This window comes from Botrytis fragariae (genome assembly GCF_013461495.1).
Source record: "Botrytis fragariae strain BVB16 chromosome Unknown tig00000274, whole genome shotgun sequence".
Classification (NCBI taxonomy): Eukaryota; Fungi; Ascomycota; class Leotiomycetes; order Helotiales; family Sclerotiniaceae; genus Botrytis; species Botrytis fragariae.
The window spans coordinates 25,387-36,378 of record NW_023501007.1 but is presented as its reverse complement, the minus strand read 5'-3'; the positions used below and the strand labels follow the sequence as shown (position 1 = coordinate 36,378).

Below are 10,992 nucleotides of genomic sequence, written 5' to 3'. Positions count from 1 at the left end.
AAAGTAATAAATTACTAATCTCAAATTCAAGATTTTCTAAAAACTAATTAATACTTTAATCAATTATTTTAATAAATCTTTTACTATTAATATTAATATATAAATAATTTGGTGATAAAGTATTTATAATAATTTAAAGGAGAAGATTTATCTTAATAATCAATAAAAGAATTAAGATATTAATTTTAACTATAATCAATTGAATTTCAATTATAATCAATCAAGACTTTATAATAGAAAATAGATTATTATTATTACTCCTTTTATATCTAATCTCTCTAATAATCTTATATAATTAGATACTACTTATTAAAGTTAGTATTCTCAATCTTATTATATTTGAGAATAATATATTAGTTTTAATCTTTATCTCTATTACAAAAAGTCTAATTATTTCAAAGATAATTATAAAGAAAAATATATTAATAATACAAAATATAATATTAATATTAATATAAGATATACCCTTTATATTAATTGTTTCCCTATAGTCAATCAATATTAAAACTCTAAATTCTATTGAAATATTAATACTACTAACTCTCTATATTAGAATTCATTTATATCTATTAGTTGATTTCTAATTATTAGCACTTTGTACTAAACCCCCTTTTAGATTATCAATCGTTTTCTAATTATATTATTATATTATACTTCTTTAACCTTATTTAGTTTTGTTTAAAAACTTGATTTAGAAGAATATATTAAGAATTTTATTTATTTGGAAGAAAGTAGAGGCTCAATTTCTCTACTAAGTATATTAAAAGATTAATCTTAATTTACAATTACAAATTGAGATCCTTTATAAGAACTTTATTTTTATGAATTAGAAGATTGGTTATATCTAAAGATTCTTTATATTTTAGATTAATAAATAGCAAATCTCTAAAAATCTTAATAGAAATCTTTTTAGTATTTAATATAATTATTCTATTTATTAGTTTTATTAATAATAGAATTATAAATTATGATTTTATTAATTAAAAAGTTATTTCTAAGCTTTATATATTAATATACTTTCTTTTCTATATTTTTTATCTATTTTTAATTAATAAAAAACTTTTTAATATTTTATTTTATTATACTCTATTGAATATATAAATCAATAATTATTAAAAGATAGATTTATTCTATATTATGAATTTCTTAAAAAAGGATTTTATAATTCTCGAGCTCCTATAGCTCTAGTATTATAATCCTTTTATTAATTAGGTAATAATAACTCTAAAGTTTATTTCTATATATTATTCTAAATATTATTATTTAGTCAATTTCATTATAATTATTATTCTTAATTATATATTAACCTTAATTAATATTATATTTAATCTTAAGCTAAATCTATTTATTAGAAAATCTATTTTAAAAAAGTCTATTCTAAATTTATATTAAGTTTTTATAAAGAAAATCATTAATGAGAATTTCAAAGCTATTTTATTATTACCTTATAATCAATTCATATTTCTTGAATCTATTATTTCTAATCCTATATTAATTAATAAAATTATTTATAAGAACTCTAAGATTAATTATTAATCATAATCCAATTCAAATCACTATTATATCCATTAAGGAGATAATAAGATTGAGATCTATATTAAAATAATTCTAAACTAATTAATCCTGAAATCAGTTCTAATAAGAATTATTGCTAATTCTAGAATCCATATAAGATTACTACAAAATCAAAATATTCTATTATTATTACGTATTTCAATAATATCTAAATTCTTGAATAAATCGAATAATACTTTACAAAATATATAACTAGAAATAAAGAATATAAAGTTCCTTATAGTTTATAGTTTTATTCAATTCTGCAAAAAAAATATATATTATAAAAGTATTATAGGATAAATTGAATAAGGCTTATAAATTATATCAAATAATTATAAAAAACCCTATTTAATTATATTACAATATTATAGATAATAATATTAATAAGTTTATAGAAAAAACTAATTAATTTGTATTTATTATAATAAAGATTTAGAACAAATTATTTTTATAGCTTTATAACTTATTTATTGATTTTTGATTTTCTTTAGTAAATAAGCTTTTATTATAGTAATCCTGAGATTATAAAATTGAAATTATATTAGAAAAAGAGTTATTTTATAATAAAGACTATTTAATATTTTTAGTCAAGTTTTAAATTATTTATAAATAGCTTAATAATAATCTAAATAAAGAATTTATTTATAAGTTCTATTTTCGATTAATTGTTTTATTTCTTTTAACTACAAAACCAAGGGAGAATATTCGAATTTGCTAAAACTATTATAAACTAAATAATATTATTATTAAAAACTATTATTTACTATTATTGATTAAAGAAATCCTTAATACTCTATGTTATACTAAAGTTTATATTAAATTAGATATTATTACTGTATTCAATAAATTACGAATTGTGAAAGATTATAAATGGAAAACTGCTTTTACAACTTGCTTTGATTTATTCAAATCCTTAGTAATATTCTTCAGTTTTTATAATACTTCTATCTTATTTCAGAATTATATTAATTATATTCTTTTCAATCTTTTAGATAAAAATTATATAATATATTTAAACAATATCTTGATTTATTTTGAGAATATTATAGATTATTGAAAGTAAGTCTGCAAAGTTGTTTAAAGGCTTATTAATATTAGATTACAAATCGATATTAATAAATATAAGTTTGAAATAAAGAGAATAAAGTATTTTAGTCTAATTATTATTCTTGGTAATATAGAAATGGATTTTGATAAGATTAAGATTACTTTTAAATAAAAGTTATTAATTAAATCAAAAAACTTTCAATATTTCCTAGAATTTACTAACTTTTATTAATATTTTATTCAAAACTTTTCAAAAATTATAGAATCTCTAAATTATTTATTAAAAAAAGAGAATATATAAAATTGAATTATTAATTAAAAGAATATCTTCAAAATATTGAAATATATCTTTATCTTTATTTTAATTCTTATAATATTCAATTATTATTAATATAACGTATAGGGAACTCGGATATATAAGGAACTCGGATACTTTTTCAATTATTCTATATACAATCTTATTCTACAAGCTATATAATCCTCCAATTCCAATTCTGAATTATTTAAACTATTCTCTAACTTTTCTTTTTCAATCTCTTTTTCTGATTCTTTAATTAAGTATTTATATAATTATTCTTATAGCTTTTTCTCCTTTAGTTTTTCCTTTACTTTATATATTATTTTCAATACTTTCTTAATACTAAAAACAAATTAATCTTGTAATTTGATTCTTTTATTTTTAATTCTTTTTTTTTAAATCTCAATTACTTTTTGAATATTAAAAAATTGTTTTCGAAATAGGACTATCTTAATATTTTGAGATTCTATAAGTTTAGTTATTCTTTTAGTATATTAATGAATTAGTGATATAAAAGAATTATTATTTGCTAAAGTTATATTAAAGATCTGATTTATTTGTTTTAATTTTATTCTATTTAAAAAAGAACTTCTGAGTATAGATAAGTCTAAATCTTGATTAAGAGTTTTTATTTGTAAAGTAGAAGATTATTGAAAAGAGTTAAATAGTAATAAATCAAGTACTTTTTGTGGGATAAAAGGTATTAAACTAATTCCTTTTTAATTAATTTTAATATTAAAAAAATTTAATACTTTTTTTTAATATTTTGAAAAAGTTTTATTCATTTAACTCTTTAAATTCACTTTATATTAATTCGAGAATATCAATTAATCTTTAAAGTATAATATTGTTTTATTAGTTTATATATTGTAATATTAAATGATTAAAGTAAATAAAAGTAATAAAAAGATAATATAAATAAATCAATATTATTATTTATATAAAAAGCAATAAAGCTATTTGTAATATAGTTTAAATAACTATTTATAATCAAAAATCGAGATTAGTTATTTAATACTTTTTTGGATTCTAATTTGAAAACCCTTTTTAATTATTCTAATTTATAGTTATTTAAAGTTTATTTATTTATATTAGTAAAGAACTATTAGCTTTGAAATATATTTTTTGGAATTTATATAGAATTCATATTTTAAGCCTTGAAAATGATTATAGGTAATAAAGCATTTCTAATTGTATTAATATATTCAAATGTAGTTATCTATTCTTGCTTATTAATTATAACTTTCTAATTCGATTTTTGAATAGAATTAATTATAATATATATATTTTGAATACTTCCAATTCCAAATTTAGTTTCATCTATATTATATATATTATTTAATTTATACTTTTATTTAATAAAACATATACAAAATACATCAAACCAAATCTGAATATTTTCTGAAATTACTTTTTTAATTTGATTAAACTCTAATTAATATAAATAGTATATTTTAAATTTTAAATATTGTTTTTGGAATCTATAGATCTATTTGTAATTTATAAATAGAATTTCTATTGAAATAGAATTTCGAAATAATATAATCTAAATATATTAAAAACGAATTTCATTAACCATTTTTTTTACTAATATAAGTATAACAAGGAATTCAATAATAATAAATCATAAAATCTATTATATAAAAGTATTTTCTTTTATATTTAAAAGAATTTAAGCCATTTCATAGATTTAGGAATATATTTTCTTTTTAGTTAGCCTATCAGCTAAAATAGATTTAGAGACTTCAAAATGCTTTGTAGCCTTTCTAATTGATTTAAATTCTTTTAATTAAAATGAAATTATAGCCTTTTAAAGCTTCTCTTTAATTTGAGTAAATATAAAAAGTAATTAGATATATATAATAAAAGTTATTGCGATTTCAAATTGATAATAGACTAAAAGTGTTCGAGTTCCCCATATGTTCGAGTTCCTCATATATTATATTATTATATAATTATTGAAATAAATATTTCAAATTGGACTATAAGTAATATACTCTTATAGTATAATAATAAAAGTTATTTATATCTAATAATTTATTTCTCTTCGAAATATAGTATTATTAAATATAACTATAAGATTTATGATAAGGAATTACTAGTTATTATTAAATTATTAGAAAAATAGAGATTTGAATTATATAATATTCAAAAACTATTTGAGATTATTATTAATTATAAAAATCTAGAATATTTTATATTAATAAAAATACTAAATTAAAAATAAATGAAATAAATTAAATTCCTATTCGATTTTAATTTTTGTATTATATATTAATCTGGTTATAAAGCAATTTGTCCTAATATATTAAATTAGAAAGTAGAAAATTGTTTAATTTATACTAATTCTAATAATAATTAAATCAAGAATTATTTATAAATAATTCTTTTGAAAAGAGTATTTAATATTATTATATTCATAAATCTTATTTAATAAGTAAATAATAATATCAATCTGATTATAGTCCTTATAAATATAATTATTTCTAATATCGAAAAGCCAATTAATAATCTTATTAATAAAGTATATAAATTATTCGATTTGATTACTATTATATATAAAACACTTCAAAATCTAATTACTTGTTATTGACTACTATTAATCCAAAAAAACCTTTAAATTGTTTTTCAAAATTATAAATTAATTAATAATAAAATCTTTTACTATAATTACCTTTTTGTTTCCTTTTTTACTAAACTTTATATACAAATAATTTATTAAATATACTCAATTAGATCTATAGAATATTCTAATTGAATTAAGATTCTTGATTTTATTTCCTATATATATTAATAACTCAATATATCAAGGGAAATTAAAATCTTTATATAAATCTATTAATTTTATTTTTGAATTAAAGCCTCTTGTTTTATAGTACTCGAATTCCTCAAATTCCTATTAGTATTATTTTACTCTTAATTTAATATTTTTATCAATTATATTATATTATTATTAATTAATGAATATTATAGAAAAAAGTATTAGTATATTATTATAGTTATTTATTGTTTAATAAAGATATGTCATTTTATATTAATTATAGGATTATTTATAAAGAAGCTTATTAATTAATTTATTGAAAAGATTTACTATTTATACAAAGCATTTAATAATATTATATTTGATAGAAGCTTACAATTCATTTCGGAATTCTAGAAATATCTATTTAAATATTTATTGATTATTTTAAAATAATCTTCTTTATTTCACTTTAAGTTTAATAATTAAATAAAAAGAATTAATATTATAATAGAATAATATCTTTAAGTTTTTATAAACTTTTATTAAAACAATTAATATAATTAGCTTTTATTTATAGAGTTTACATTTAATAATATTATCTTAGAGATTATTAGTATATTTCTATTCTTTACTAACTATAAATTCTATTCATATTTTGGCATTAAATTTTCTTTACTTATACCTCCAAACTTATTATATTAAAGAAAATATAAATTCCTGAAAGCTAATGAAATTATAAATTGATTCAATTTGATTTTAACAAAATTGAAAGTTCTTGCTATTAAGTTTATTCAAAGATATAAAGATTATATTAATAGAGTTTGTATCAATACTCCTTTATATAAAAAAAGCGATAAAATATGAATTAATATTTGAAATATAAAAATCGATTAATCTATAAAGAAAAATAATAATAAATAAAATAATTTCTATAAGATCCTAAAAGTTTATAAATAAACCTATCTTTTTTAGCTTTTATCTAACTTTAAGATTTTTTTAGTATTTTATAATTTTTTGCTATAATTGCTTTATTGCTTATTAGAATTAGTTGATTAAGATATAATCAATAAAGCTAAGTCCTAATAAAACTAGAGTCAAGTTCTTAAATATAATAACAAAATAAACAAAGAGATTAAATAATAGAAATTTAATAAACTTCTTGATTATTACAATAAAAACGGATTCTATTACTTGATTAAATGAAAACATTACCTAACCTTTTGATAATCCACTAAAAACCTTTACAGTCAAAAAGATATAATTATTATTTTCTATTTAGTGAACCCAATTAAATTCAATCCATTTATTTGAATAAAATTCAAGAGATTAATTATTAATCTTTTACCAATTACATCAAATATAAATATTGTTCCCTTAAAACAAAGCTAAAATAAACTAAAAAAGCTTCAATATTTGATTACTATAATCCTTAGAAAAGTTTATTTTAATTCAATAATAGAAATAAGGATATTTTGATATTATTTTGTCTTCTAGTTTAGATAATTATTATAATCAAAGATTAATCATTTTAAGTAAAGAATACTATTATAGTATTAATTATCTATTCGTTAATTGCTTTTATACCTAAAGTTTCCATAATTAATATACCTTATTTTTTATAAGTAAAATCCTTTTCTTCTATAGTCCTTTTATTCTTATAATATAATATAAGTCTTTACCCGTACCTTAATAAAAGATATATAAGATCATTAAGAGATAATATAAAATAAACTAATAATATTTTAAACATTATTAATTTATATTTATAATCTAATAACTTATTTTTATAAAAACTTGAATACTTATATTTAATTTATAATTAATTATATTTGGATATTGATTTAAGTAATATTATCTCGAGATTAATAAGTAATTCCCTTTTCCTTATTCTTTCCTTTCCTATCAAGATTAATATCAGATTCAAAAATAATATTATTATTATTTATATAAATCTATTTTAAATAAGATTAAACAGAAAGACTAATTAGGGACCATTATATACTAATTATTGATATAAATAGATTAATATCAGAATTAATAAATATAAATATAATAATAGTACTTATAATTCATATATTTATTAATAAATTATCTTTATTAAGAATTACTTGAAATAAATCTTCTTTCTATAAACAATATTGAATTTATATAATTCACTTAAAAAAATATTAAATTATAAGATATTATTTGATCAACTATCAAATAACTATATAATTATATAAAAAGTTATAGATAATATAACATTTTGTTTTAAAAGAATTATAAGAATAGAATACAATTTATCCTTAAAATTTATAACTATAGAATTAAAAGCAAAGTATTTATAAAGTACTTCTATATACTAACTATATACACATAATTGTACACGTGTGCGTATATGTATGTAAGCGATCGCATTGCGATTGAGTGCGATCCGTGACAATTTCTATAATTACGTTGCTCTCCTATTTCAGGCCCTCTTTGTAGACTTCAGAGTAAATTGTCAAGCGATTTAGCTGATCAGTCTGTACAGGTTGACCTTATCGCTCAATCCTGCTTCGCCTTGTTTGCTCTTTTCTCGAAATCCTTCCAGGCTCCCAAGATGCGACCCCTCCGTAGATTAGTGTTTTCTGTTATGGCAACTTCAGCATTTTACCCTATTATCATAAAGATCTCTCAAGTTGGTTGGTCGCAAGCGAACTCCTAGTATGGAGCTTCGCTATAAAGCTTTGCTATCATCATCTATTTCTGCTCTGTAACAATTTATGCAGTAAGTTTATTTTTCTACCGAATTGGAGGCTCGAGATCCGTTAACATCGTCTATAGCTTCGAGTTACAGAGGTATGGAAACCTGGATACTTTTATATTTGGGGCCATTCTCATCGGATACTCCATGTAGGTATAGCGATTGGACTCACGTTACATTTCTTGGCCTTCTTCAAGGCCATTGATCAATTCTATACTATGAAGCATGGCCAATGCCCGGATTGAGGATTTTGAGTAATTGAGTACAACTATTATTGTGTTTCTTTCGTCATAGCTATACCTGACACTTTTCGTGTGACTTCTAGAATGTTCAATAGTTCAGACTACAGCTTAACAATCAAACTTAGAATGTCCAGCACCTTGTTAACTCTTCAAATTGTTTCAGTTATTGAGCTGTATTCAATTCTCGAATGCATATGAAACAATGAATGCAAATCGGTTTTTTTCATGGCTGAACCACTTCATCTCAATTCTGTGGCCTATCAAATCCTATACCTTCTCTAGTAAGGAATTTGTTGTCCAAAATAGCTCATAATTAGATCAACATTAGCAGTTGGAGAAACAGTATGGTTACCCCACCCATCACCCAACTCCATGACGTAGTTGGAGATACCATCGTTAGGATACCAATGGGGCAAAGTACCATTAGTGTACGCTCCACCGGTGTTAGGGTTACCAGTTCTAATAAAGTTGACCCAGTAGCCAGTCATCAATTCGCCGATGTAGTAATCTTCGTCAGTGAAAGGGTATGTGTCAGTATTGGCGTATAGTGCATTCAATGCGTACATGATTTCACTTTGATGGAAAGCACCCTGATCCTGTCCCGGTGGAGCATCTACAAAAGATAATTAGTACTGATCTTCTGAACTTACGAAGCAATGAAGATGACTTACGGTCCCAGTAGTAGGTGTAGATCGGGCTTGCGGCAGACTCAATCCACTTGTTTGCATAAGCCCAACTGCTGACAACCGAGACATCTCTTTGAGCAGCGTTCCAAGCCATGTTGGCCAGAGTAACATTACCATCTGCAGGGTAAAGTTTGAAGTATGTGTCGGAGAGATTGCCCCATCGGAGAGCGTTGTATTCTTGGTATTCGGTGAGATTATATAGGGTAAGTGATGTAGAGGCACCGCTCTCGTCTTTAGTATTTCCGGTGATAAGTGGGACATCGTTGGCGGGACCTGCGATGAGTTGATCCAAGTATTTCATGGGGAGAACGTAGCCATCCAGAACAGGCTTGAATATAAGAGGGTCGTTGCATAGCAAAGCAGTGATATACCAGATGCTAGAGTCACGATCATTGGATCCTTGGATGACATCTGACAGAGGCAGTTCACGGAGTTCCGCAAGAGTACTAACGTTTTGAGCAGCTGTGTAGTTCACACCGAAAGCTAACGCTCTCTCCATAGTGACGTAAGAAGTAGCTAGACCAGCAAGGAGTGTATCATATGGATATCTAATACCGGACTGGGAGATACCGCGGTGAAAGTAACCAGTGAAAAGCGGACTGTTGACTGCATGGTATACTTGTGATGAACCGAAAGATTGGCCCGCAATTGTAACACTGTCTGGGTCACCACCAAAGTTGGCGATGTTGTTTTGGATCCACTTCAAGACCTCAAGTTGATCAAGAACACCGTAGTTGCCGGAAGTGTTGTAACCGGTAGTAGCGAGACCCTCTGCATTGAGTTCAGGAGTGGCGAGATAACCTAGAACGTCGTCACGACGATTGAAAGTGACCATGACAACATTTTTCACTAGAGTGAAGTATGTCAGTATTCATTCAATACAAGCAATGCAATCCGACCTCTACCACCATCTAGAAATTTCCCAGATGTAGAAAGTTTGCTCGAATTTGAATCTTAGCTTGTATGAATTGTAGAATACTTACTGGCCATTCCGCCACCATACCACCAAGGATTGTCACTCGTCTCTTCAGAACCCTGGTTCCAAAGCAAGACTGGGAGCTTATCACTGGAAGAGTTTGCGTTCGTCCAGATATTTAGACTTAAACAATCCTCGCTCACATAGCCCGAAGAAGTGCTGGTAGGGCAAGCAGGACCGAAGCTGGTAGCTTGTAAAGTTTCGTTCCATGACTCTCTAGACTGGGCTGGCTTCCATCGGTTTTGGTAGCCAGTATCGGCAGCATAAGGAATACCTAAGAACGCGGCGACATTGCTGGAAGAAACACCAAAGTATTCCTCACTGACATTGGCGGTGAAGTACTTGTATCCTTGAACGGGACCCAAAGTGGTTTGGATTGTTTTGTTGTAGAGCTGTGCATTGATAGGAGTAATTGCCAAAAAAGCTGAGGTGACCAAAGTCAAAGCAGATTTGGAAGAAAAGAACGACATGATTGATTGAATCGTCTCAAGATGAGCGATAATTAGTACAGACTGTAGTTGTATATGTCTGGCTAATAAGTTGTTGAACGTCCTACTGGCCTTTATTTATATCATAGATCGACCGCTTTATTGAAGGTGCCGCGTAGGTTCATATGAACGTGTAACTAACTCCAAGTGAACACTTACGCACAGTAGATGAATGACCAGGGGGACTTTTGGTCCCTGATGCCCCACAGACGTTGCAACAGCGCCAATTA

At 23.6% G+C, this 10,992-nt stretch overlaps 1 protein-coding gene across 1 annotated transcript; it reads right to left on the bottom strand.

Moving 5' to 3' along the window:
- Window positions 1-8,890: 8,890 nt before the first annotated feature.
- On the bottom strand, window positions 8,891-10,744 carry Bfra_012329 (putative carboxylesterase protein; the record flags this gene model as incomplete). The annotated part of the gene is made up of 3 exons (XM_037342646.1): window positions 8,891-9,225; window positions 9,284-10,147; window positions 10,282-10,744. The coding sequence occupies 3 exons, from the start codon at window positions 10,742-10,744 to the stop codon at window positions 8,891-8,893; spliced, it is 1,662 nt and encodes a 553-aa protein (XP_037187368.1).
- Between the last annotated feature and the right edge of the window lie 248 nt (window positions 10,745-10,992).